Genomic DNA, 27,035 nt, shown 5'->3' on the forward strand with positions numbered 1-27,035 from the left:
CTCTGGCAGAGATTGTATTTTCTAAGACAGAAGCTATCTCAGTGAGACCACGGTAACTTTGACAGTAGGCATTATAGCCAACATGGGCTTTAATAAAGACTTTTCATGCAGTCTGCACTGCTGGGGGGCTTCCCAGAATAGTTACATGGTTACACACGTGTTCACATGTACAGGACAAACTTTCTTGGCATTAATCAAACCTCCTTGGCACCAAGAGGGATGAGGGTTTAACAGTGCAAGTGCAGGGCCCGCGGAGGGAACAGATGAAGAAAACTGGTCATTTGCCCTCTTTTTAAATCAAATATTTTGAAGTTTGATATCCCTAGACTTTCTGCCACTTAGCCAACGTATGTTTAAAATATGTATTTATACACGTGCAGGTTTGTGTGTGCCCATATACATCTGCACATAGTTTGATTAGTTCATTTTCTTCTTCAACTCAGGGAACTGAGTAGCTGAACTGAGATAGTTATTGCAGTGTAGAGGAGCCATTCAGTACAGAGTGACTATACAAACTACATGGATTTTTCCTTTTTGACAGTATGGTAATTAATAAATAACCATATGGTGTTCTGGGAAATCCTATTTCTTTACTATGGACTGCTGTCAAGTAGTCTGGAGTTTTGCATGCTCTGTGACAATTATAAAACAACTACGAAGTATTATACAAAACAAAGGGGCTCTGGAGTTTTGCATGCTCTGTGACAATTATAAAACAACTACAAAGTATTATACAAAACAAAGGGGCACAATCAGTCAAATGACAGAAGTTGTTAGCAAGAATGATACATGCAAAAGCAGCTGCACAATGTTCTATTTTACCTACTAATAAATTGAGACAATTTAATATAACATCATAAAGTTATTCAGTACAGCGTCTGTTCTCTTAAATCATGTATCACTTCTACGCCAGTGCCTCTAAATGCAGAATTTCAGACCTGCTGATGTGTGTGGGTGACTGGGTAAGAGAGATTTATTTGAAGGCTACTGCTTTCGGTTTTCTCGTCTTTTCAGTGTGGTACAGTTATTTTATTGGCATAAGTTCCAAGACTACTGCCAAATGTATGAAGTAGACAGGATAGGGCTTCATACTGTTCTGTTTGGACCTCTGACGCATACACCTTTTTATCCTCCTGAAGTAATTTCAGCATACTGTACTGCTCCAGTGTTCTAGAATTTTACCTGAGAAATTACTTCACAGATCTTTAAAGAAGATAAAAACAGCTGAGTTTTCTTTGCTTGGTTAACTGCCCAGAAGAGACTCACAATTCTTTTCACATCTCCCACAGACGTACTCTAACAAACAAAAATATATTCTTACTTAGAGATATTTTAGAATATAGTTGGAAGACACTATACAAAACCTCAAGTACTTTTTTCTCTATATTAACAAGTATTAACTTATCAGGAATACTCAAGATACTTATATAAGTTCGTCTAAAATTTATCTCAGAAATATTTTCCTTGCACGTCTCATCCAACCAATATATTTGCTTAATCCTTTCTGTAACTGAGAATTTACCTTTCCCATTGAGTATGTAACATTTTACTTTCATCCACACTGAAGTAGATGTATGCCATTTTAAAAAAAGAACTTAATCTCTCCTGAATGACTCCAAGATCATCCTCCTCTTTAGCACGCTCTGAACCTACTTACTGACTCTTAAATTGCTCATACTCACAGATTAGGTAAGCGGAAAAGAAGGGATGTCAGAAACAAATATATACGAAAAAGGTAGAACAAACACAAGGGTGGAAAGAAACTGAAAAAAATCCACTCCTGCTAATTATTTTCTACTGGAATGAGGCTGTAAGATAGAGCGACAGGTGGTATTTCAGGACGAAAAAGGAAGTTCTAACCATTGGTTCAGCCATCGATTTAACAAGGGCACACTCTGGTCGGGGTGGGCTGCCACCCCAGTGAAACAAAGCGGACACCTGCCCCTGCTCTGCGGTGCGGCACACTGACAAACCCGCGTCCGCATTTCTCACCTTTGTAAACCTGACCCTCCCTGAAGCAGCGCCTGGATCACTAACCAACTTCCACCGCTGTCCGCTCGCACATCGTGGGCGTGAGTGCCACCGAAGGCTTGCTTTCCTCACTGCCATGGAAGAAGAGTGCTCTCGTACCCCGCTATCTTTTTTTTCTGCAGGATTTCCGACTATTCTGAAAATGAACACGTAGAGCCTGTGTAAGCGGGACCTGTGCTAAGGAAGCAATACTGAGGGAGAACAGACGATTTACCGCTCGAGCGCTCTGCAGACTGTTACCGGCACGCAGCCGTGCCAGGGGCCGCAGTGCGAGAGCACGCACGGCCGCCGCCGGCCCGCTGGGCACCCTGCAGCCGTCCCACCAGCCGCGCCCCTGAGGGGACGGGGAACGGCCTCGGCAGTACCGCTCCCCCGGCGGCTCAGACGGCCCCGGGGCTGCTCGGAACCGCCGGCAGCCCGGCGCCCTGCCAGGCGCCGGGCTTTGGGCTGTCCGGGACCCCTCCGTTCCCACGGAGGGGCCACCCCCCCACGGGAGCGCTGCCGCCGGCGCCCGCCAAGCCGGGGAGCGGCGGCCTCCCCGCCGCGCGGGAGCAGCAGAGAGGGGCGGCGCGGCCCGCCCCGGCCCGCCCCGTCGCGGTGCCCTCCCGCCCGCGCACCGCCCCTCGGAAGCGCCACGGCCGTGGCCGCCCCCCAGGCCCCGCCGGGCTGGGGGCGAGGCCCGGCCGCCGCCCCGCCCTCCGCCCGGCCCCCGCGCTCGGCCAATCGGGCGGCGCCCTGTTGGCTGTGCCCGGCGGCCCGCAGCACGGCCCAAGATGGCGGCGCGCGCGCAGCGGGGCGGCCTGGCGGCGGCCCTCCTCGCCGGTGCTCTGCTCGCCCTCGGCCGCCTGCCGCTCGCCCTCGGGCAGGCGGCGGCCGCGGAAGGCTCGGCCGCAGCTCAGCCGCACCGCCGCTTTGAGTACAAGTACAGCTTCAAGGGGCCGCACCTGGTGCAGGCGGACGGGACGGTGCCGTTCTGGGTGCATACGGGCAGTAAGTGCCGGGCGGGGGGCGAGCGGGGCCGCGCCGCGCCGTGCTCCTGCCGTGCAGGCCGCTGTGGCCGGTCCCGCGGGAGGCACTCGTTGCTTGAGGAAAAGGTGCGGGCAGGAGTCGCCGCAGGCCGTGGCCGGGGAGGCGAGGGCTCTCGGGGCCTGCGGCTGCCGACGCGGCGAAGAGCAGGGCTCGCCCCCGGCCCCCGCGGCTTCCGCTCGGTAGAGCCCTGCCGCGGGCTGGGCCCCCAGCCCCGCACGCCCCCCGGGCCCTGTCCCGCGGCTTTCCGCGTAGCTCCGAAGGGCCGGGGGGTGACTGTGGAACGCCAGAAGTCCTCCCCCGGTGTCCGCGACGTGCGGCTCGCAATTACCTGTGGCCTCGGCTGCGGTGCGGCGGCCGCGGCGCCGTGAGGCGCGGGCCGGTGGCGCGCGCCGCGCGGTGAGGTGGCGCTCGGCCTCGCGCCCGCGCGCTGCGCCGCGAGCCCGCCGCGGCTGGCGGGGCCGGGGCCCGGGGAGCTCCGGGGCCGGCGCCTCGGCGGCTTGTCCCCTCCGCAGCGCGGGTGAGCGCTGCGCTTGGGCTCGGAAAGGCGCCTGCTCCTCCGTGAGCGTCCCCTCCCGCGGGCGTCGCGGCGTCTGCCGAACGCGAGGCTGCTCCGCGGTAACTTCTGGGCTTCTGTGTTTTGGCGGATTTTGGTTTATATTGGTTAATTCAAGAGTGTTAATTTTTTACTCTTATTTGACATTGTGTTACACGTGACGTGAAGGAAACTGTCCATAGCTGAGCTTTTTTCCTGCGTTTTTAAGCAGATAATCACAAAAATAAATGTTATTTATACAAGCCAGTGAATCTCTCTCTAAATTTGTGCCTATTATTCTTTTAAACTATTAAACAGAAAACTACGACTTTGTTTTTTAAAAAGCAGAGCAGAAATCTCTGATTTGTGAAGAGTCACGTGGGATACAGCAGAAAACTAAATGTGATTTTTTTTTTAATTAATTAATACATATCTTAACAGCAACATTGTTGTTCTACTTAAGTTGTATGTTGTGGCCCGAAGTGAAAGGTGATTAAGTCTACTGTAAAGCAGTAGTAGTCAAGTTGTTGCAAGTAAAGGTGTGGGGGTGTATTTTGTTTTTTTTTCCACTACTCTCAAGTGGTTCAATACTCCACTAAAAAGTTATTTTGAAAGCTGTTCCCTAGTTGAGGAGACCAGAAAATTTTATGAGTTTGGAAGATTTGTTAATTGGCCAGTTAAGAACTTGCAATACTTTGTCTTTCATATATTCAGTGGCGGTTCCTTTCCTTTCTAGATGCCATACCGAGTGCAGATCAGATTCGTATAACAACATCTTTGAAAAGCCAAAGAGGATCAGTGTGGACAAAAAACAAGTCAATATTTGAATATTGGGAAGTTGAAGTGACCTTTCGAGTTACAGGAAGAGGCCGCATTGGAGCTGACGGATTGGTATGAAGAATTTTTTAACTGAAAAAAAAAGTAGACATGCTGTAAAAAGTGGATCTTGACTTGTGACTCTTACTTGCTTTGTGTGATAGGCAGTCTGGTTTACAGAAGAGCAAGGCTTGGAAGGTCCTGTTTTCGGGGCAGCTGATAAATGGAACGGTGTTGGAATTTTCTTCGATTCATTTGACAATGATGGAAAGGTTAGTCAGAAGCAAACTTCTAGCAAAGATTATAAATTAATTTCCCACCTGTTTTGTACATACAACTTTGTGGGGGGGGAAAAAAAGGGTATTTTCCTACTCTTCCCCACCCCTTCACTTAGGATAAATTAAAATAGTCAATTTTCCCTTACAGAGTTTTTACTAGGCTTTTTCACACCTTTTTTTTTTTTTGCTTGAAAATTGAAGCATAACACATAATGAATTGCCACTGAATATTGGTTCATGTCTTAGGTTTGGAGGGAAAATGCCGTGTACCTTTGTATAAGCTGATATGTGGAATGTTCATGCACAGTTTGAAATGTTGATGTATCTGAAAATGTGTGCTTTGGAAGAGGCACGTTGTACCAAAATATGACACTGTGGAAGCACAAATTTCTGTGTCTGTCTTCAGAGATGCTCTTTTTCTTGGAACAAATCTCTTGACTAGTTCAGCATCAAAAATTCTGTAGCAGATGGGGGTGACAGTTGCTGGTTTGGATTTCCAGTTTTCCAGTCCAGAATGATCCTGGGGAACTTGAACAATGCATAGTACATCTGCTTTGCTTTTTTTTTTTTCTTTTCCTGTACTACTTTGGCTTGTTTTTAGATGTTTTAGGTATATTTTTGTAGGTGTACAAGCTTTTTCCCTACAAGTGGCTTTTGTTATACAGCAAACTTCATGATATGTAAAAGTTGAAGGAATGAAGGTGACATTTGTAAGAATGAAGGTGATATTTGTGTTTCTGATCTTCAAAGACAAGACATAGAGTGTTGTTCAACTTGTTAACAATTTTTAAATCTTTTTTTTTTTTCCCCTTTTTTTTCTGACTTGTGGCGTGAGTATGGACACTGGCATAGTTCAGCTGGCTGAAGATGCCATCTAACAAAAATTGCATGTGGACAGCACTGTTCGCCAGAACTTTGATTGCGCTGGGACTCTGATCATGAGAAGTTCAGTGTGATGTGAAACCATTATTCAGGAAGTGATGATGTGTCACTTTTAGTCAAAACAGAAATCTTCACCATGCCTGTATTGGTCTGATGTGTCTTAAATACTGGAGTTTGTAAGACTTTTTTTAATGACAACTTGTTGCTTTCTTCAGTCTCAGTATGGAGAAATTCCCCTTGTTGCTGGAAGATGTTTGCTGCTGTAACTGGTCCTCAGCCTAATATACTAGCATCCAGAGGTAGACTATATCTAGTACTGCCAACCCAAAGCATCCTGCTTCTGATTCATCATAAATCCCCCGAAAAGCCGCGTACAAGCTACTATGAAGAAATGTAACTCTATTCCAGCCAAAACCAGTGCACTTTAGGAGATGATGAATTGAAATGTTGAAGGGGGAAGGGAGATTAACTCTGAAAGCTTGTACTCCTGTGAAAGCTGGAGTTCACTTCATAAACTCCTGGAGGCAACTGGAGTAGCGCTGTAAATCTGTTCTGCCGTTATCATTTGAGCTTGTTCTCGTCTCCTAGCAATTTAAATAACTGGGGATGTATTCAACAGACTTTGTTTAGTCTCTGACAGATAGCTCCTGAGGTTTTTCTAATGATTGTGACAAGGTCAGTAGGGTGTCAACATAGTGTGTGTTTGGATGTTTTTCCCAGTATTACGTATCCAAAGTTGGATGTATTAAGTTATCTGTTAGTTTTATGATCTGTATCTTCACTACATATGAATTTCTCCTATCTGTGTCTTTTATATTTCTGTATTTGTGAAGTGATGGTAATTGGTAGTATATTCAGGAACTTAACTTGTGTGGGGTTTTTTTCACCCCTAACTATGCAAAGAATGTAGCAGTCTTTTGCAAAGCGTGCAGCATGACATAGTGCTTACTCAGCCTTTCTGTGATAAAGCACCTAAAGCCATCACACTACAGGTACACCACAGATGTATTTATTCTTTCTGTACTTCAGAATTACAAAAGCAAAAATGACTATCAGGGATGTTACTTATGTTTCACTTCAAATTATTCTATTTGTTTGCTATTTCTTTTTCTAGAAAAACAATCCTGGAGTGATTGTTGTAGGCAACAATGGAAAACTTCTGTATGACCATCAGAAGTAAGTTTCTTTTCGGTGTTAATGTTTGTTTTGGATGATGAAATGTAGCATGAAACTCTTTGAGAAACATAAAGGTTTCTTTCATATGAAACTTTTTTCCTTTGCATTTGAGTTTTTCTGTTTGTTAAAATACTGTTTTGGCAATAACAGCAGAGAAATTGGCAACTGATGGGTGTTTAAATGGCATATGCCCTTTGGGATAGGTGAACTCGGATAAATGGAGGTACAGACTTTTTACCTCTTCATTACGTAGCGATATCTTCCACACATAGCTAATAACTGACAAAAGTGACTAATTAGCTGTTACTGAAATTAATTGTTTTATTTTGATTTCTGACTGTTTATTGTCAAAAACACAATTGATACCTCATGGGATTCTCTGAGAAAAGAGGTGTCTAGTTGGGGTGGTGCAGTCCGGACTATAGCTTATTTCCATCTCAGTTCACGGCTGTGGGAATGTGTCTTAGAAGCAAACAGGTTACTGCATTCTGTCTGTATTTTGTCCTGTGTAAAGCATCCAGTACTGTTGATCCCAGAATGCAGAAAAGCTCAGTGTAGCTGTGGGACAGCTTTTGAAAAACTTGCATATTGGAAAAGTTATCACAATGTTGCTTAGTGATACATTGATGCTTTTTTTGTCTTAGCTGATAAGTCATAAGATATAGTTTTATGCAAGTTGTCTTCTTGCACAGTGATGGTTCCACGCAAGCATTGGCATTCTGTCAGAGGGACTTTCGTAACAAGCCCTATCCTGTTCGAGTAAAGATAACATACTACCTAAAAACGTTGACTGTAAGTACTCTGCAATAACAAAATTACTCGTATTTCTTAGCTTTTTAAGTGTGAGATTGTTGCAACAATTTGAAAACCCAGAGACCTCATATGTTCATTCCAATATTCTTGAAAATGTTGAGCTTGGTAGCAGAAGTTGGAAGAAGGTGGAGTGTGTTCAAATGCTAGACTAGTTCTTCTGTCTTACTTTTGTGCATCTGTAGTTTCCTGAGCTGACTCAGCAGCTATTGCTGATTTTTCTGATGTTATTTAAGAGTCAGTCATGCTGACGTACTCGTAACGTGCTCAGACCCTTCTCTTGCTGTTGACTTGCCTGTAGGGGTGTGCCAAAGCCAGCATCTGTTCCTCAGCTTCCAGTGGTTGAGCAGCTCCTTAACTTGAACGGTATTTCTCAAGCTGATCTGAGAGCTGCAGATGGTTTTGTAGCTGATTGTAAGAGGTTCTTGAAATGTGACTAAAAAACTGAAGTTCGCTCTTTGACAGGAGATTCAAATTTGCTATTTGAGTCTTCCCACCTCCAAGAAATAGTAAGGCTTTGAAGATTAAAGAAGATAGAAAACCACTGGTATAAGGGAGTCTTCAAGACTTCTTAAATATTATTCAGATTACTGTGAATTCCTGCTAGATAAGGAGAGAAAGATACTAATGTGGTCCTGGGTTGTGACAGCTATGAAGTGTGTGTTTCTTGGCTTATGATTTATTCTGAAAAGGTACTATTAATAGGTATTAGCCATAAAACACACAGCTGTCATTCTGTAGTAAAAGTTTCTCTAAAAGTAAACATCAGTGCACCTGAAAGGAGGTGGACCTTGTACTGTGTTGTAAGTGTTGTAATGGTAAAAGCTATCTGTTACTCTTGAATGAAGATTAAATTTCATACTCCAAGGCTACTCTCTCTTCTTGAATGCACCTCGTCCCTGATGCCTTATCTAGGAACTCCTCTGGCCCAAATGTTGCTGCTAACCTTAGCAGTTCTGCAAATGCATCTGTGGAGGAAGAGAAAATCTCTCTAAGCTTAGAATCAACCTACGAACAGTAAGGGATGTCTCTTCTGGAGTCATGAGACCGAAAATTTGTGTTGCCCAGAACCTTATTGGGATGTATACTTCTGATAGACTGGCCTTTAATGATCTCCGAGTCAGGGATTTCTTGAACCAGAGTTGATACTGTTACGCCATAATCAGTTTTAGAATAGAATAATTCGTGTGGAAGGGACCTACAATGATCATCTAGTCCAACTGCCTGACCGATTCCAGGCTGACCAAAAGCTAAAGCATGCTGCTAAGGGTGTTGTCCAAATGCCTCTTAAACACTGCCAGGCGTGGGCTGTTGATTGCCTCTCCAGCAAGCCTGTTCCAGGGTTTGACCACCCTTTCTGTAAAAAAAAATGCTTCCTAATGTCCCATCTGAACCTCTCCTGGCACAGCTTTGAGCTGTTCCCAGGCGTCCTGTCCTGTATCCCACGGAGAAGAGCTCAACACCTCACTCTGCACATCCATTCCTCAGGAAGCTGCAGAGAGCAATGAGGTTGTGCCTCAGTCTCCTTTTCTCCAAACAAGACAAACCCAGAGCCCTCAGCTGCTCCCCATAGGACATGCCTTCCAGTCCTGTCACCAGCTTTGTTGCCCTTCTCTGCATTCAGGTACCTTAACATCCTTTGTAAAATTGTAATGCTCACAGCACTCAGGGTGAGGCCACACCAACGCTGAACACAGCGCGGTGATCACCTCTCTTGACCAGCTGGTTACACTACGTTTAATGCATCCCAGGATGCAGTTTGCCCTCTTGGCTGTCGGGGCACACTGCTGACTCGTATTGAGCCTCCCATCAACCAGCACCCTCAGATCGCTTTCTGCAGAGCTGATTCCCAGCTACTCCTTTTGCAGTTTATACTTGTGTCTGGCATTATTTCATCCCAAGTGCGGGATCCAGCATTTGTTCTTGTTAAATTTCATGCCATTGATGATTGCACAATACTCCAGTCTGTCTAGATCCCTCTGCCAGGCCTCTTGCCCCTTAAGTCAACAGCACCTTCCAGTTTAGTCTCATCAGCAAACTTGCTAAGGGTGCATTCAACTCCTGCATCCAGATCATTGATAAAAATGTTGGACAGCACTGGCCCTAGGATTGAGCCCCGAGGAGCACTGCTGGTGACCTGTTGCCAACCAGGTGTAGCCCCATTCACTGCAGCCGTTAGAGCCCTGCTATCCAGCCAGTTCTTCATCCAGTGCACTGTGAACCTCCTCATCGCACAGTTGGTCAGCTTGTCCAGAAGGATACTGTGAGAGACAGTATCAAAAGCCTTACTGAAATCCAGAACTACATCCACCACTCCCCTTCATTCACTGTGTGGGTCACCTTAGAGTAGGATATCAAATTAGTTAGATGAGACTTTCCCTTTGTGAACCCGTGTTTGACTGTGCCTGACGACTGCATTGTTCTTTAGATGCCTTTCAGTAGCACCCAGTATGATTTTCGTAATTTTTCTAGGCGCTGAGGTTAGACTAACAGGTCCATAGTTTCCTGGATCTTCGCTCATGTGCCTGTTGTAAATTGGAGTAATATTAGCTAGCTTTTAAGTCAGAGGGGACCTCCCCAGACTCCCAAGACCTTTGGTAGACAATTGAGAGGCGTCCTGCTATAACATCTGCCAGCTCCTTTGGTGCTCTGAGACGAATCCCATCCAGCCCCATGGATTTATGAACACTCAGCTGATACAACTGGTCCCTTACAATTTCAGTGTCCACAAATGGGAAGTCACTGCTTCCACAGCTGAGGTCCTCCAACTCAGTGGACAGGGCAGCCCAAGGTCTGTCAGTGTTAGTACAGACTAAGGCACAGAGAGTTGAATGCCTCTGTCTTGTCTTCATCCGTATTTGTCAGGTGACCATCTTCAACAAGTATTGGTCCAGTGGTTTCCTTAACTCACTTAGAAAAGTAAGTTAAGGAAAAAGTCTGACACAACACTGGCCAGTTTCAACTCTGGTTGAGCTTTGGCCTTTTGTGTCTTCTCCCTGCATATGCGAACCACAGCCCTGTAATCTTCCTGTGAAGCCTGACCTTGCTTCCAGAGATCATACAATTTCTGTTCCCTCTTGAGTTCCACGAGGAGTTCCCTGTTCAGCCAAGCTGGTCATGTGCCCCACTTGCTTGATTTTCAACACAATCAGATTGCCTGCTCCTGTGCAAGGTTTCTGGGGGGGAGGAGGTTCTTAAAACTGACCAACACTCACGGACCCTTAAGTCCTCAAAAGCTGTTTCTCAGGGGACGTTGCTAACTAGCTCCCTGAGCCGCTTAAAGTTTGCTCTCTTGAAATCCAGTATAGCAACTCTGCTGACCTTTTTTCTCATTACACCAAGAATTTTTCAGTCTACCATTTTGTGATCACTGTGGCCAAAACAGCCACCTACCATCACACCTCCTGTGAGGAGTCCTCTATTCACAACAAAGTCTGGAAGGGCATCTTTCCTAGCTGGCTCACTGAGTACTTGTGACAAGAAATCACATTCAGGAATTTCCCAGACTTGCTTGTCACAGCAGTGTGCTCTTCCCAGTTGATGTCTGGGAAGTTGAAATCTCTCATAAAGACAAGGACTGCTGATCCAGAGGTTTCTCCTAATTGCCTATAGAATGACTTGTTAGTGCTGTCATCCTGGCTGGATGCTCAATAGTGGACGCGCACAATGACATCTGCTTTGTTTTCCACCCCACTAACCCTCACCCAGAGGCTGTCAACCACATTGTCTCTAACTGTAAGGGCTGTACAATCAGACCTCTCCATTACGATCAGTGCAGTGCCTCCACTTCACCTGCCCTGCCTATCCATCCTGCAGCTCTCCATCCTAGCACCCCCACTGTGGGGCTCGTTTCACCGAGTCTCGCTAATACCAGTGACATTGTAGCTGTGGGAGTGGACCAGTGCTTCCAGTTTGTCTTGTTTGTTTATTATACTGCGTGTGGTGGTGTACAAGCATTTCAGATGTGCTCCTAAACTGTCGGTGCTCCCTGGAACAGTGTAATTGCTACCATTAGCACTCTCAGGTGGTGCTGTGCCATCCCTTGGCTTACCTTCGTCTCTCCTGGTGGTATCCCTTTCCCACTTGCGTTCCTTTCCACATGCTAATTTGTCTTGCTGCTTCTTATAACTGAAATGAATGCATTTTTGTATGTGTTGGGATTCTATGTGGTGTATCCTGTTAGGAGATGAATAGAAAATGCTGAGTTTTGTTCATACTGAACTTCAAATCAGGCCTTTTTTTCCTTTTTAAAATAGAAGGCTTATGCATTTTCTTTGTGAAAAGTGTTTTTCAGAAAATAAATAGTTTTTGATTCCTAGTATGAGCTGCTGAATTACCTGATAAGTTGTATTTGTGACCGTTACTGTAAACTGACAAAGCAATTAATGCAAATAGATTTATGTGGTAAAAATTGTAAGCATTTATCCTTTTAGGTATTAATTAATAATGGCTTTACTCCGGATAAAGAAGACTATGAATTTTGTGCGAAAGTGGAAGACATGGTGTTGCCATCACAAGGATATTTTGGAATATCTGCAGCAACAGGGGGACTTGCAGGTAGCAAATGTTAAAAATTGTGACAAATGGTGTGGAGACTTGCGGGGTTTGCAAGAGGGGTTTGGGTTTTTGGGTTTTTTTTTAGTGCTAGTGTTGATCTATTATACCAATTTTTGACCCTGATGATGTAATTAATCCTGTCCCATTCCTAAATTACTGATGTGCCTAGGCCTTTTCCTGCCTGGAGCAGAATAAGTTTCAGTTTATTCTGACCAAGACGTTGTGCAGTCTCATTCCCCACCGCATAAACTCCTGGGAGGACTTCAGGAGGGTGCTGTTGCCTGCAGACCCTTTGCAAGTGGAAGGTTGACTTGGGAAGTACCAGGATTTGTAACATGTAGCAGTAGCAACTAACAGTGGTGTTTTTGTTTGGTTTGTTGAATACAGATGATCATGATGTCCTGTCTTTTCTGACCTTCCAGTTGACTGAGCCTGGGAAGGAAGTAGTAAGCATCTTCACGCATAATTAGTAAAATATGTTATTGTATATGTTTTGTATGTAGCACCAGATTATGGCATTTCCTCTGATGTCATACTTAGCATTCCTGTTTCAGGATTTTGGCACGTAGCTCTGCTGTCATCTGTTTTAGAAAAATTAGACTAATACTGCAATGTTTCAGTTATATTTTAATTGTTTTCAAGACCAGGGTTCTTGAAGCAACACTGAATCAACAAAATGCCTGATGTTAAATCAAAACATGCAGAGAAAACAAACTGAAAGGTGCACTTTGTTTGGAAAGTGGACAAATAATCTGTTCAGCTTTCCATGCCTCTAGAATACTTCTGTATTGCTAAACGGTCTGTTGTTGTAAAACTTGATATCTTTTTAGTCACAGAAAGTATGCATGTATCGGGGAGAAAAAGCTATGGGTCTCCATAAGAATGTCTGGTTTCTCAATTCAACTCAATGTATTAATGTGCTCCACTAATTATGTTATGTTTTCAAATCTGAAATCTGAACAGCTTTGCTGGAGAGTAAGTTGTATAGGAGTGGTGGAAAACATGGAAAAAATCTCTCCCCCCCCCCCCCCCCCCCCCCCTTTGATAATGTTTTAAAGCCAACCCCAGATGCAGAAATTCCTCAGCAAGATAAAGAGAAGTATCAAGAAGAATTTGAACACTTTCAACAAGAATTGGATAAAAAGAAAGAAGAATTTCAAAAGGAACATCCTGATGTGCAAGGGCAGCCAGGCAAGTTGTTTGAGTGATTTTTCAGTTGTCAAGGAAAACTTGTGCTTTCCAGCATATTCACAACTAGGGCCTGATACGCTGACTGATGTTTCTAAGCTCCTACTGATGTTATTTACTTTATTTGTAAAGTGTTTTCTGAAATATAAAGTGTCTTTTGTCATGTCTGGGTTGAGAACAAAGCAAATGAATGGAAACATGACAGGAACGGTGAGAATCTGTATGGAACAGTAGAAGGGATGGAAGGTCCCGCATCCTGCTGTTAAGTGATGATCAGGGAAGCATGACCTTTTTGGTTATTTGAAAGGTCATCTTTTTATGCTGTTTCTGCACATTCATAACAAACTTTTTTTCTTATCTTGTTTTATGGATAACATCTTTATGTTAAAGATGGACTAGTGGATGTGCCGGAACGTGTGCTTACTTGGAAGAGCTTTTTAATGCTTGCCCAGTGTTGGATGTGTTGAGTTCTGTCGGTTTCAGCACCACAGCATTAGCTGGCATTCAGTGTTGATATTTGGGTTGGCTAATAACCAAATTTCCAGCTTGATATTGTTAAAAACTCTGGCCTTTATTTTTACAGTTTAAGCTATTGATAAGAAATTTTGAGTTTGGCTTGGTAAGGCAGAATTGGCCCTTTCCACTAATGATACCACGTGTCTGCCTCTCTCAGCAAGGATTGGTTTAAAGATAGTTTGGACTGAACAGACTTTTCCACTGATTTCAAATGATATTTAATTTGGGAAAATTACAGTAATGACTCATGCCCACTTTTTTTGAACGTTTAGCCAAGGTGCTTTGACTGTGATTGTTCTGGTATGGAACATGGTAGGGGTTTTGTTTGTTTGCTTGGGTTGTTTTTTTAATTGTTGATTTTTAATTTTTATTTGTTTATTTTTAGAGCCAGGCAAAAAAAGTATCTTCTTATTTAAAAATATAATGGAAGCCAGTCTATTTCTTTCTTTTGTGGACTGAATTAACTGTGTATGAATGTACATGTATCAGGAATGTACTTCAGGCATCTGTATCTGAAATTTCAGGTTGTCAGTTTTTTTGCACAGTGATAAGTTATGACTGTTCTAATGGTCCTACACCATTTTAACTTCATCTGTATTTTTGAAATATTGTCTAGCCTTCCATTGATAAGAAACAATCTTTTTGCCATAGAGTCTTTTGGACCTTCTTCTTTCTGATGTTGTTGAAGCTGCGGAGGAACTCACTCAAAATGTATAGACGCTTCTCTATTTCAAGCTACTTTTTAAAGTTTACTTTTTCAAAAAAGTAGCTGTTACTTGATACCTGCAAATCTTTTCTGAAGGATAATTGGTAATACAATGCTAGCTTATGCAGAGATGGCTGCCTCCTATTAATATGAGCCTCCTCTTTCTGTTTTATGTTGCACATACCCAGGTATTGAAGTAGTAACTATAAGATGGAGTCTGAGTTTGAATGTGTGATTATCTCCGTTCAGTTGTTCTGATCCCGTTTAGGTATCCCTTGCTGTGGCAATGATGATAAATAAACACCAAATGTATGAAATTATGGGGAAAAAGTGTAGCCATGTGGAAACTTTAAGGGAACGAGGAAAAACAATACAATGCAATTTATGAGCCATGCATATACATAAGAACTACCTGTGCTTTTTTCTTATTAGCGGATGATCTTTTTGAAACTGTAAGTGATCGTGAACTGAGGCAAATCTTTGAGGGGCAGAATCGAATTCATCTTGAAATCAAACAGCTTAATAGGCAATTGGACATGATTCTGGATGAGCAGAGGAGATACGTCTCTGCAGTCACAGATGAGATTGCTAAAAGAGCAGCTGCTTTTCCAGGTCAACAAGGACAGGTAAATAATAATAATAAAAAAAAAATACACCGTGATTGATAGCTCAGCCTAATTTCAGCGGCATGATGAATTTGCTTTTTCCAAGATATATTGATCTTTTTCTTCTCCCTTAACCCCCGCCAGGTTTCCCAGCAAGAGATTGAGACAGTTGTGAAAACTCAAGAAGAGGTCATTAGACAAGTAAATGAAATAAGGTAAATGCTTTCTAAATATTAAGGCTGTGTTTTGAATGTTATATTATTTTCCACCTTTTAAATCCTATTTATTATTTCAGTAGGAGAATATTGACAAACTCAAAATTTCTGTTTCAGTTCCTTAGTGATGACTCTCTACATACATTTAATTTCTATACTAAAGTAAGTTCATGTCTCTAGGGTCACTAAGCCCCCTAATTTCCATAGTCTTTATCATGAGATTCCACTTCAACGGATAAGTCCAGTCCCTCTAAAAACAATCGATTTCTGCTAATGTGATAACCTGCTTCCTCATGGAAATTTGTTACTCTGATTTTGGAGTATTGATAACTACATGAGCATAAATGTCTTTTATAGCTAGTGAACCTATTAAAAATAAAAGTATATCGGAGTATCTTGTCCGTATATTCAGTCTACTCCTGATATAATGATTATGTGAGTTTATTATTATATAATATGATGAATAAAATCTATAATATTGTACTTGGATAATATTATATGAGGTATATTTGAGGTTTTGTTTAGTGTAAACAACCTATAAAGGCTTGTAAGTAATTCTGAGAAGTAGTTCTGTACAAATGAAAATACACATGTAGTTAAGAGTTATTAAGATTTATTGCTTATTCTTCTAATTATTATTTTTGCTTTTTTAAAAGTAGTTCACTTTTTTCTTCAATGTAGACATATATTTTGACTTTGGGGTTTTTCCCTGATTTTGCTATGACTGTCTAAAGCTCATATATTGATTAGAGCTCCATAATGGTGTGTATAAGCCTTGGATAGGCCTCCCCCCTGCCCCCCATTTCCATTGTAAATTGATCTTGTTTATCAGTAGGAGCAGGGCTAGGCATTGCTGCTTGATGGCAGTTGAAACAAGGGCCAGATCTGGAAAATGTTTAATGTCCTCTCTTGGCCTGAACTTTGAAAAATAAGGTGACAAAAAAGTGCGGTTTCCACAGTCCTGCACCTGTCAAGGAGTAACTCCATCCATCAGCACAGCCAGGGGATTAATCAGCTGGAAAGCAGTTCTGCAGGAAAGAGTTTTGGAATCCTGGTAGACAAGAAGTTGAACCGTGGACAGCAACACACTCATACAGGAAAGCCCCAGCAGCATTCCAGGCTGTTTCGTACAGAGTATTGCGGGTGGGTCAAGGGAGATGATTGTCCCTCTCTGTTCAGCACTGCTGACACAACATCTGGAGTCCTGGGTCCAGGCCTGGGCACCCCAGTACAAGAGCAACGTGGACATACTGGAGGGAGGCAAGTGATGGATCATGAAAATGGTGAAGGGGTTGGAACATTTGTTACACAACGAGAGGCTGAGGGAAATGGAGAAAAGGCTTGAGGGCAACTTATCAGTGGGTGTAAATACCTGATATTGGAGGTGGTGGGGGTGATAGAGAGTGAACCAGACTCTTCTCACTGGTACCCAATGACAGAATCACAGAATGTTAGGGGTTGGAAGGGACCTCTGTGGGTCATCTAGTCCAACCCACCTGCTGAAGCAGGGTCACCTAGAGCAGGCTGCACAGGACCTTGTCCAGGCGGGGCTTGAATATCTCCAGAGAAGAAGACTCCACAACCTCCCTGGGCAGCCTGTTCCAGTGCTCCGTCACCCTCAGAGGGAAGAAGTTCTTCCTCATGTTCAGCTGGAACTTCCTGTGCTTCAGTTTGTGCCCATTGCCCCTTGTCCTGTCGCTGGGCACCACTGGAAAGAGTCTGACCCCATCCTCCTGACACCCACCCCGCAGATATTTTGAGGCATTTCTAAGGTCCCCTCTCAGCCTTCTCTTCTTCAGGCTGAACAATCCCAGCTCCCTCATCCTCTCCTCATAGGAGAGATGCTCCAGTCCCCTCCTCATCCTCGTAGCCCTTCTCTGGACTCTCTCCAGTAGCTTCTCCTCTTTCTTGAACTGCATGGGTATGAATGGTCACAAACTGAACGAATTTCTGTGTAGACGTAAGAAAAAAACTTGTCAGGGTAGTTGAACACTGGAGTAGGTTGGTCCCCCAGAAAGGTTTTGCAGTCTCCATGCTTGGAGATACTGGAGACTCAGCTGTGGCTAAAAATTCCTTGGTTTGTTAGGTGCTAAGACATACTGTCATGCAGCACTAAAGAATAAAGGAAAAAAGAAAAGCACTCTAATATTAAATTACTGTCGCTTACATTGTGTAGTGAAGACAGAAATGTGTTGGTTTTTTTCCTGTGCCGGTGTGTTGTGTAGACCATTTTAGTAATCTTGTCTCCGTTTCTTGTAGGTTAGAGAAAAATGGGAAAACATTTTGAAACTCTGCTGTGATAGAAGTGCTTGTTTGTTCTTTATGCAATGGGCTGCATGCTCTTACTTAAAAAATACTTTTGTTATTTGAAGGGTGTGAATATTTTATGGTCTAATTTTTATTTTACTGTGTACAAACCAGGCCTATCAGCTGGTATGTCAGTGTCTTCTGTAGCATATTAAAGGAGACTTTGGCAGTTACAGCCTTGGTTTCTTGACCTGAATATATTCAGTTGTGTGGCAGTCTTGGGTAACTTACTGGAATCTAACTGTACTGCATGAAGGCTCCTGGGGAGGGGGGGGTTGGTTTTTTGTCAGAGGACTTTCTGCCAGTTAACTTTCTCAGGAAACTTCAGTATTTGCAGGGATGCTTGCAAGTTCCCAAGTGATTAATAATTTTGCTTTTTAAGATGCAGTTTTTTAAAATTGATTGAGAGGTTGCTGTGCCTTTTCAAGCTATGTTACCAAATGAAGTAAAAATCTTACCTTGAAGGTACTACACTACCAAAATGAAATTTAGAAAATTCCTGTTTGATAGGGATGTCTGTGTACTGCTTCTAAGATGTTTCTAAATTGCTGTCTTTAGCAGGAGTGTCTTTAGGTTGCTTTAACTCTTCATTTGTAGTAGTTAAAACGTTCCTTACCTTGGGCTTAAAAAAAGGAGATTAACAATTCCTACAACTTCATGCTGTAGTATGGAAGCAGTTCTGGGTTTTTTCCTGTATTAGTTCAAGGGCAGCTCTTGTGATTTATCTAAGTAGGTCAGTTTTTTGTCGAATGAAGATTAGAGCGCTTCCATTTTTGCACTTGTTCTTCCATGAAAGCTTTTATGTTAATATTCTTGACAAATCTTTATACCTTGCAAGCAAATTAAATTTTTTTGTTAACATTGGCAGTCTGCCCTTTTAGTGACTACTTATTAGGTATGAGTTTGCGTAACATCATCTTAATATTTTTCTTAGATTAAAGAAATGCTTTGTTTATAGATAGAGATGAACAGCCTGCTGTTGCGTGGCTGGTCATCCCGGAGGAGAAGGACTTACTGTCTAAGTAATTTTATTGTCAAGATTTGTGGATTTCTTAATCGTCTGATTACAGGAGAATCTTGTGTGTTCATACAATAGAAACTATCAGCATGGTGTTGTTCATGCAAAAGTGAATATAAATTAAATTTGATACAGATCATGTCTATTTAGGGAAGTTATTTTGCTTTTAACAAACAGTGGATCAGTCTGGGGGAAGGTGAGGGTGCAGATTTCTGTTGATTACGTAGGGATGGTGTTATGAGCAGGGGGAGGACCAAAAGGAGTGTCACACTTGTGTTCTAGCACTGAAAATAGCAGGGCAAGATAAAAAATGTGAGGGGTGTGAATAGACAGAATTACTATCAGCATTTATTAGGTGGTGGTCATGGTGGTGGTTGCATGAATTTGCATGGGCGAAAAACTTACTTCTAAAATAGGTTATTATAACACTAATTCAAAGTACAGGTAAATATTAATGAATTTAAACAATTATACAATGACAATACAAAAATGTAAAATAATTTCTGGATAACATATATAATAATTTAAGTTAGGACAGATGAGGGGTTTTATGCATTCGTTTTTCATGTATAAGTTCCAAACCAGAAATGTGAAATGAGAGAAGGTGAGAGCTGCTTTGATTAGTTTTGTTTGCAGTGGCTTACAGAAGCAAACAGCTGATTTTTGATAATTCCTTTTGGTAATTTTGCAGTGATGACCTTAGTGAGGTAGACATTGAGAGTTTTGCAGAAGTCATGGCTAACTCTGTCCGACCTAGACTGCAGTACATTTCGTGGAGTAACTGGAAATGTAACGCTGGAAAGTGACTGATCTTCTAACATGTGCTGGAAGTGGGAGTGAGCTTTTACATAGATGACAGAGAAGGCGAATTCTTGGATCTTTTTCTTATTGAAAGTGAAAAGAATTTTTTTGTTATGTGGGAAGTACGTAGAATACTAGTAGTCTACTATGTTAAGTTGATTTGTGCCTTAAAGTGATATTTTTAAGAAAAACTGGTAGTCTTCAGTTTGAAGAAAAGTATATTGTTAATCCAGCATTTAGTAGCGACTATAATTACTAAATGCCTCTGTTGAAGTGGTGTATTGGCAACTTGATATAATTGTGTCGATTGATTTAATGTGTGGCTTTGACTTAGTATGTAGCTGCTTCAAGTAGTTTAAACATGCTGTATGGTTCTTATAATGGAGCGAAAGCTGCTATAACACTAATGTAGCATAGCTATGCTTGCAGTGGGTGCTTCTGGAGAGTTGTCATAGTGCCTTTGAATAGATATGTACCTTACTAGTTTTCTCTTTTCACCTTTTTTTTAAAAAAAATTTATTTTTAGTTTTGTGGTTTTTTGAATTTTAATGGCATGAAGAGCAGCTGATGCAAAGGTGAAAGATGGGCAGCATCTGTATGAAGATTATTTGTAAACATTTAAGTTTTGATGCTTAACTTGCTGTTTTCACAATCAATATGAGCCATTTAAAAATCAGTAATATCGTTTCGTATAACACAAATACGATTATGTGTTGTTGTTGTCAGTTTACTCAATGAATAGTATTCAAGCCATGTTTTCTGTGTTGTTTTTTTTCTTATGTGAAAGTTAAAATTGAAAGTGTTCAAGGCCAGGTTGGATGGGGCTCTGAGCAACCTGATCTAGTGAAAGAAGTCCCTGTCCACGGCAGGGGCGTTAGACTAGATGATCTCTAATGGTCCCTTTCAACCCAAATCATTCTGTGATTCTATGATAAAGTGCTGACCACTGTAGAAGGAGTTGAGATTTTACCTTGAAGGCATCGAAGTAAGCTCTCATCTGAATAAAATGTAAAGTTTTAAGTAAATTAAAAAGAAATACAAAGACATACATTTTGATTGTTTGTTCTGTTAATAGTGAAGAGATTAACATTCACATGATAAATATTTTAGCTGTAAAATAATCCTCTTTGCAACTGAAAAGAGACATCACAGTAGGGGAAAATTATATAAACATATTGATTGAGGTAAACTAGTCAATAAGAGAAAAATACTTAATCTCCAAACAGAATTAGTTATGGAACCTCAACTTTTTACAGATTTAATTTGATTTGTTGTTGAAGCAAAATGAATTCACATGAAGACAATATTAAGTATTATGGCCATGCATATGGGAAATGAGTTTCTCATATAAATGATAATCATGAAACAAGGATGTATCTAAATCTTTTCTTATCCCTAAAGCCTCTTCTGTATTTCGATTTCTTACGTGACTGCTTTTATTTATTTATTTTTCAAACAGCTTTTGGTTTTCTTCAAAGATTGCATTAAACTCTGCTTATCCTAAAGCCTTGGCAAGAACCTCAGATAAAACACCTGTTTTAGACTTCATCCATCAGGCAAAGCAGATGTCTAGCAATAGAATATTCGCTTGGTCTTGTTTTCAGCATGACTGCAGGAGATGGTGCACTGTACAAACTGAAACTGTCTGCGGAATTAAATATTTTTTAAAATCATAGTTTGATTGAGGAGTTATTTATTGATAGGTGTTCTTGGAAGCTAGAAAAAATGTTCTCTGTCTTTTGGGGCAACTGTGTATTTCAAATTAATTTTAATGGACTAAAAGGTGTCCATATTAACTGCTGTTCGTAGCAAAACTGTTCTGTGCTGAAAGATGTTTTGTTGTTTGTCCTGTTTCAGAAATTCCATGGCTGATACTCTGAGGTTGATCAGTGGAGCTCAACATCCTGGCTCTGCTGCAGGAGCCTATGAAACGACTCAGCACTTCAATGACATCAAAGAACACCTTCATGTAGTAAAGAGGGACATTGAGCATTTAGTACAACGAAATATGGTAATTTATGTGCTGGTAGTGTAAGCATGGCTGTAATACTTCTTTATTTGGCTGTTAGTGAAAAGCTAGGATGAGCCAGCATGCAATTTACGGAGCAATTAATCCTTCATTAAGCTGCTTCGCTAAAACTGCACTGGCTTGACCTAACTGCATGATCTGTGTCTTGATGAGAAGTTTTGCACAAAGAACATGATTTTTAGTCTAATTTCCTGTGGAAACAAGGTCAAGCAATTAGATTTTCTGGGTGCTTTTTTTTGTGTGTGTTTTTCCCCCCTACTTGACAGCTCTATACAGAGGAGATGCTCTATTGTTTCTGCACAGAAGGGAGAGCTTTAATCAGGGGACACTAGGGCAGGCTCCGCTTAAGGTCTCGAAGTGTGGAGGATGACTGCATTCACACACGGGAGCACCTTAGTCTAGCCTAAGTACAAATTAAGCTGAATTAGCATATGATCCCATAGAAGGTTCTTGATTTCTGGGTTAATTTACCAAAGATGTACTCTTTCCCCTATAACCCTCAAATTAATATCAGTTTATCTGAGAACATAAAGGTGAAAGAAGGAAGTGAGACGGGGAGTAAGATTATGATTTTTCAGAGTAATGTCATTTCTGTCGGTTTTCTGCTTGTGTTCCAGTTTTTAGATCATGTCATAAATACCTTGTTTTGTTTCTTGCATATAACAGTGCTTTGATGGTATGTCTTGTTTGCTCTCAAATATTGTGTTTCTTGGGTTTTAGCCATCTAGTGAGAAATCGAAGTGTCCGGACTTGCCACCGTTTCCATCATGCGTATCTACAGTGCACTTCTTCATATTTGTAGCGGTGCAAACAGTGTTATTCATTGGTTATATCATGTATAGGTAAGTATGTTTTTCTTTAAAGACAACAGGACAAATGATTTTAGAACTGCTGACTGGAAGTGCAGTTGTAATGTTATGATTATGTTAATCTTTAAAGCAAGCAATCATTCAGAGGGGAAGAGACCTTGGGTCTCTAGTTCAACCTTCTGCTCAAAGCAGGGTTGACACTGAATTCAGACCATGTTGCTTCGTGTTTAGACTGGTCAGGTCTTAAAAACCTCGAAGAATGGAATATTTACCACTGTTAGGGACCCCACTGGAAATGTTTAATAATCACAATGAAGTTTGTTATATTCTCCCTGTGCCTCCACCATATACCTAGTAGGAACCTGCTCTGTTTCAATTTGACTATTCTGTCTTTTTCTTATAGTGTGTGTCTCTGTAAAGAAACTGTCCCTGTCTCCACCATAACCTCTTGTTGTGGGTATTAGAAAGCTGCTGTTAGACCCCTTCTTTTGTCCAGGGTGAACAAGCCCACTTCCTCCCTCTCTTCTCTTTTGGCATGTACTTCAGCTCTTGACCACCGTCCTTATGGTCCTCTGCTGGACTTCCTGAAGTTGTTATCTTAAAATCTGATGTAATTTGGTTTTGTGGTTTGTTTTTTTGCTATGTGTACCTACAAGCTGCTTATTCCATCTTACAAATTCTTCGGTGAACTTTTTTTTATGATACATATCCATCCCTCTCCTACACATGATACTGATAGTGTATGGACTGTTTTTTTTTTTTCCTTCTTTAAACTATTTGGCATGTTTTCTCTGTTGTCTTCCTCCTCCTTGTACTGTCATAATGTTCAAATTAAATTTGCATTGATGGAAAGGAAAACCTATTGAGAGTAAGGACTTACTTGCTTCGTAGTTTTCACTCTTGCTTCTCGCACACACTAATCAGGATAACGAGTAGGGACCAAAATAGCTGCATTGCCCTTTGAAGAGAAAATGCTGTTTGCTACCGCTGTGGAAGGAGAACTGGTATTAATATAAGACCAGTGCAGCTGATAGCCCTAACTTTTTATTATGTGTCTGCCTCTCTACAAAATGGAGAGAGTGCTTTTCTTATGTGTGTCATGTTATGCCATGAAATGCAAAGATGGCTTCTAAGACAAATGAGGAGCTGGTCCGTTCTAGTTCTTTTTGATGCCCATGTAATTCTAGCATCTGTGTGTGGTTGACCCACTAGGAAAATAAATATGTTCTGTGCCACAGGGCAAAGAAAATCCCATTTCAGGTAAATTCTTTCACTGCTTAGTTGTATGTGTTTCCTTTTCTGTGATGATCTTTAGGCCAATCAGATACTGAGAAGCTTTAGAAAATTTTAGTTCAAGTATTTTAAAAATCAGGTTGTGTTCTTGCACTTTTTCTGGCTTCTGGCCAGAATGTTTTGTTTGCTTCTATGTCTGATGCAAAACTGGAACTGTAGTGATGCTACCAATGTCTTTGTAAATAGAAAAATTTATCCTATTTTTGTGGTACGACTTAAATTTGATTTCCCTAAGTCTCTTTTGGCAAGATATGGAATCTTTTAATCCCCGAAGAAATGAAATATTTATTTATTTAAACCAGTTAGCTAGTTTTATACTGTGAGTACTTAATGAATTCTCCTCTGCTTTTTCTTTCAGGAGTCAACAAGAAGCAGCAGCCAAAAAGTTCTTTTGATGACCTGTTCCTTTTGTGTGTACATAACAGCAGTATGTATGCACAGAAAATTATACTCTTCTGTAAATGAGGGAAATTTGAGTGTTTGATATATTTCAATATTGTAAATTATTGCATTTTGTTAAACAAAATGAGTTCTCATTTAAACTGGTAATGCTAAAGTTAAAAACAGACTGGGGAGCAGCAGAGCAAATGCTAGATAGTGGAAGACTGCAGACCCTATCTAGGTCTATGTTTTCAGCTAACTTTCTCATAAATACTGGAAGGCAAATGCCGTATTCCTCTTCTTTTATTAAGATTCCAGAGGAGGGAATTGAAACACCCAGGTTTTGTGGTTGTTTGTAATGAGAACTGTAGGTGGATGATCTGTGCAGAAAGCTTGCCACTAAGTGTCCTGACATATCAGTTTAAAGAAACCAAAAGCAAACAAACAAAACAAACAAAACCCAAACAACTGCTCTTGGGTGGTGGGAGTGGGTGTTAAAAATTTGTTATAAACATTTAATTTCTTTACTACTTGGATTAACAGTTTAAGAATTATTTAGTTAATTCTAACTCTTCTTGAAATACGGATTTAAGCACTTTTTAACATGTGGACACAAAGAAAGGCCTTTAATGGTCTGGCTGTTGATACCTGATAGAGAAAACAAGCTATACAGAACAAGCAAATAAAGGCTTATTTCCTTATTTTGGGTTTTGGTTTTAGGGAGTGAGGGAAAACATGATAAAGTAGTTTCTTCGAGTATACTGTGGGACTGATTTCTCTTTTGTAGTTTCAAGTCTGTCTGTAATTTTGTTTGGAGATTTGTGAAACTTTTTCAGCAAAGATACCATTGCTTTATACCTCTTCAAATCTGATTTTATTAAGGATATGTTTAGTGTATGAATATGTCTTCTATAAAGCTGTCTTTCATGTATCAAATACAGATGCTTTGATTTAAATCTTGACATGGCAAGTATTCTAAACTAGAGATACTGAGCGTTAACCCATTTCTTCAAAAGCTGTTGCTTCAGACATGTTTGTTTATCTAGCAGCTATCATAGAACCAGTTTTGTGTGTCAGTTCCTGCTTTACTATCAAAAGCAGGAGACTGAACATGTATTTTTGATACTGCTTATCATGTGAACATTTGCTTCGGGAAAGAAACAAAGCGGATAGCCCAAATTAGGAATGTGAAATGGACTCATTTTGCCTTGTTTACATATCTGTGGTAACTTTGTCCTTGAATTGTTTGTGTGTGGAGTTAGAATAAGGGGGTTTGTTTTCTTTTTTCTTTTTTTTAAAATTCTATAAAATGCACAAATGCATCAGGATTTTTCACTTCTAACTGTTAACTTTTGCAGATTCAGACATACCGATTATCTGGAATCTAGCACACTACTACTGCATTCCTACAGTCTACTCCCTTGGGGTGCAACACATGCTGCCAAATTCACTGTAATGAAGAACACTTCAGTATTGTGCCTGTCAGTTTGGAGGAATGATAAATCTATGCAATATATTTTGTTACTTATAATACAGTGTCCAAAAAGTGGATATCTGTGCTATACCAATAAAGTTATACTACCTACACACCTATTTACATAGCTACAGTATGTAGTATACTGGAAGTGGTATAGCTTTACAGATTAATTTCTAAATTTGAGAAGATTTTGCTGTACTAATTGGAGAAAATACTGCCTCAAGCTAATCTTGCTGGATAAGTAGGGTAAATCAATGAAAAAAACTTTTCAGATAAGCCAGAATAACACATAGGAATTTATCCATTCAGTTCTTTCAACACCAGCAAATATTTACAGGTGCCTTGAGTCTAAGCTGTTACAACCCTGACTCTTCTAAGTAAACTTAATATATTTTCTTAAATTGTTCTGAAAATGCAGAGTGTTGTTCCTTTCAGTTGCAAGCCTTCCTGCATCAGTGCAACACCTGAACAGAACTTCCTCTCTCACAGCAGGCTTTGTAAGACTTTTTACACAGAAAGGCTAGCAACTGTATGTTGATAAGTAGGTGCATATATCTGGCATAATGAGGAACAGCTCTAACGTATCAATGGGAGGAAGCCTGTATTTTTAGTACTGTGAATTTATCCAACCATAACTTTTGTTTTAAAGCTGGAGCAGCCCAGACTTTTGTGTCTTTTGTTAGAAAGAAGAGAAGGCTGGGGGTGGTGTCTAGGGGAAAACATGAACCTGCAATTGTATCTTCATTATGAGGTTCAGCTTGTGTGTTTATGCTGCTAATGGATCTGACATATCTCCCATGTGCAACTAGGAGACTTTTGTATTAGGGAGCAGGAGGTGTAAAGCATAACGTCCAAAAAGTGATAACTTTGCTTAATTCTTCATTTCAGTCATGTCTCCTTGGAACTTCCATAATTGCCTCATCACTCACTGGATCAAAGGAAAGCTCCCAGTTGCCCAGCTCAGATTTTGTCCTGTCTGTTCTTGAAGTGATAGCAACAAATTTAGACTTTTAAGAATATTTGCCACTCAGTGTAGCCTCCTGTTATGGCTGGCTACTAGAAGTTTCTTTCAACACTGATAGCGTATTTGATTCTTACCAAGTAAGATTTCAGGAACAGGAGGAGATGCTTTGGAATCCACTTTGACGATATGGGGGAGAACAAGTCGAATAATTGTGTTTGAAGTGTGGATGATAAGTAGCAAATATTTGGCGGTGACAAGAGAATCTCATTGTACTGGTCAGGGTATATTAAATACATGGTCACACCTGAATATTTAAAAAGTAAAATTCACAGTATGGTTTGTAAATTACCTAACTTGCTGTTTGAAGAAAATTTGACATTTATCAATGCATCAAGTACTGTAACACCGAAGACTGTCTACTGTTTTTTGTTTTTTTTTTAAATTCAAACGGCTGACGTTTTCATTTGTTTGTTTCTGACTAATGTAAATTGACACTTGGAGTTCAGAGATAACCTTATTTGAATAAAGATGCATATTTTTAGTAAGCTTTTTTTCTTTTAATTTGTTATATGTCAACAAAATCCAAGCAAGTGGATTTGAAGCATTCTTTACCCT

At 41.0% G+C, this 27,035-nt stretch overlaps 2 protein-coding genes across 4 annotated transcripts in view; one reads left to right on the top strand and one right to left on the bottom strand.

Annotated features, from left to right (window-relative positions):
* The window catches only part of LOC142365717 (uncharacterized), a 61,999-nt gene extending 58,206 nt beyond the window's left edge, over window positions 1–3,793 (bottom strand). The window contains exons 1-3 of the mRNA XM_075446787.1: window positions 3,748–3,793; window positions 3,389–3,509; window positions 1,993–2,167 (exon numbers count right to left, since the gene is read on the bottom strand). Of these exons, the coding sequence (XP_075302902.1) occupies window positions 1,993–2,167; window positions 3,389–3,509; window positions 3,748–3,793 (342 nt within the window). The remainder of the gene's footprint in view (window positions 1–1,992; window positions 2,168–3,388; window positions 3,510–3,747) is intronic.
* Window positions 2,805–26,965, top strand: LOC142365628 (protein ERGIC-53-like). Of its 3 annotated transcripts, none has more exons than XM_075446608.1 (14): window positions 2,805–3,021; window positions 4,329–4,483; window positions 4,573–4,680; window positions 6,683–6,744; window positions 7,437–7,536; window positions 11,988–12,111; window positions 12,499–12,557; window positions 13,170–13,302; window positions 14,954–15,147; window positions 15,271–15,341; window positions 21,325–21,478; window positions 22,217–22,338; window positions 23,957–24,025; window positions 25,338–26,965. In XM_075446608.1, the coding sequence occupies exons 1-13, from the start codon at window positions 2,805–2,807 to the stop codon at window positions 23,991–23,993; spliced, it is 1,536 nt and encodes a 511-aa protein (XP_075302723.1). In that variant the 3' UTR covers window positions 23,994–24,025; window positions 25,338–26,965. The 3 variants fall into 3 exon arrangements, with proteins under 3 accessions (XP_075302723.1, XP_075302724.1, XP_075302722.1); XM_075446609.1 differs by having other exon boundaries at window positions 26,345–26,965; XM_075446607.1 differs by lacking the exon at window positions 25,338–26,965 and having other exon boundaries at window positions 23,957–24,915.
* The last annotated feature ends 70 nt before the right edge of the window (window positions 26,966–27,035 follow it).

The sequence above is a fragment of the Opisthocomus hoazin genome, chromosome W (genome assembly GCF_030867145.1).
Source record: "Opisthocomus hoazin isolate bOpiHoa1 chromosome W, bOpiHoa1.hap1, whole genome shotgun sequence".
Taxonomy (NCBI): domain Eukaryota; kingdom Metazoa; phylum Chordata; class Aves; order Opisthocomiformes; family Opisthocomidae; genus Opisthocomus; species Opisthocomus hoazin.

Excerpts from the sequence above, each read along its gene's own strand:
- LOC142365628 (XM_075446608.1), top strand. The coding sequence starts at position 2,805 with ATGGCGGCGCGCGCGCAGCGGGGCGGCCTGGCGGCGGCCCTCCTCGCC. Across the intron at positions 4,681-6,682 it reads CATTTGACAATGATGGAAAG|AAAAACAATCCTGGAGTGAT; the intron begins GTTAGTCAGAAG and ends TTCTTTTTCTAG. Across the intron at positions 7,537-11,987 it reads ACTACCTAAAAACGTTGACT|GTATTAATTAATAATGGCTT; the intron begins GTAAGTACTCTG and ends TTATCCTTTTAG.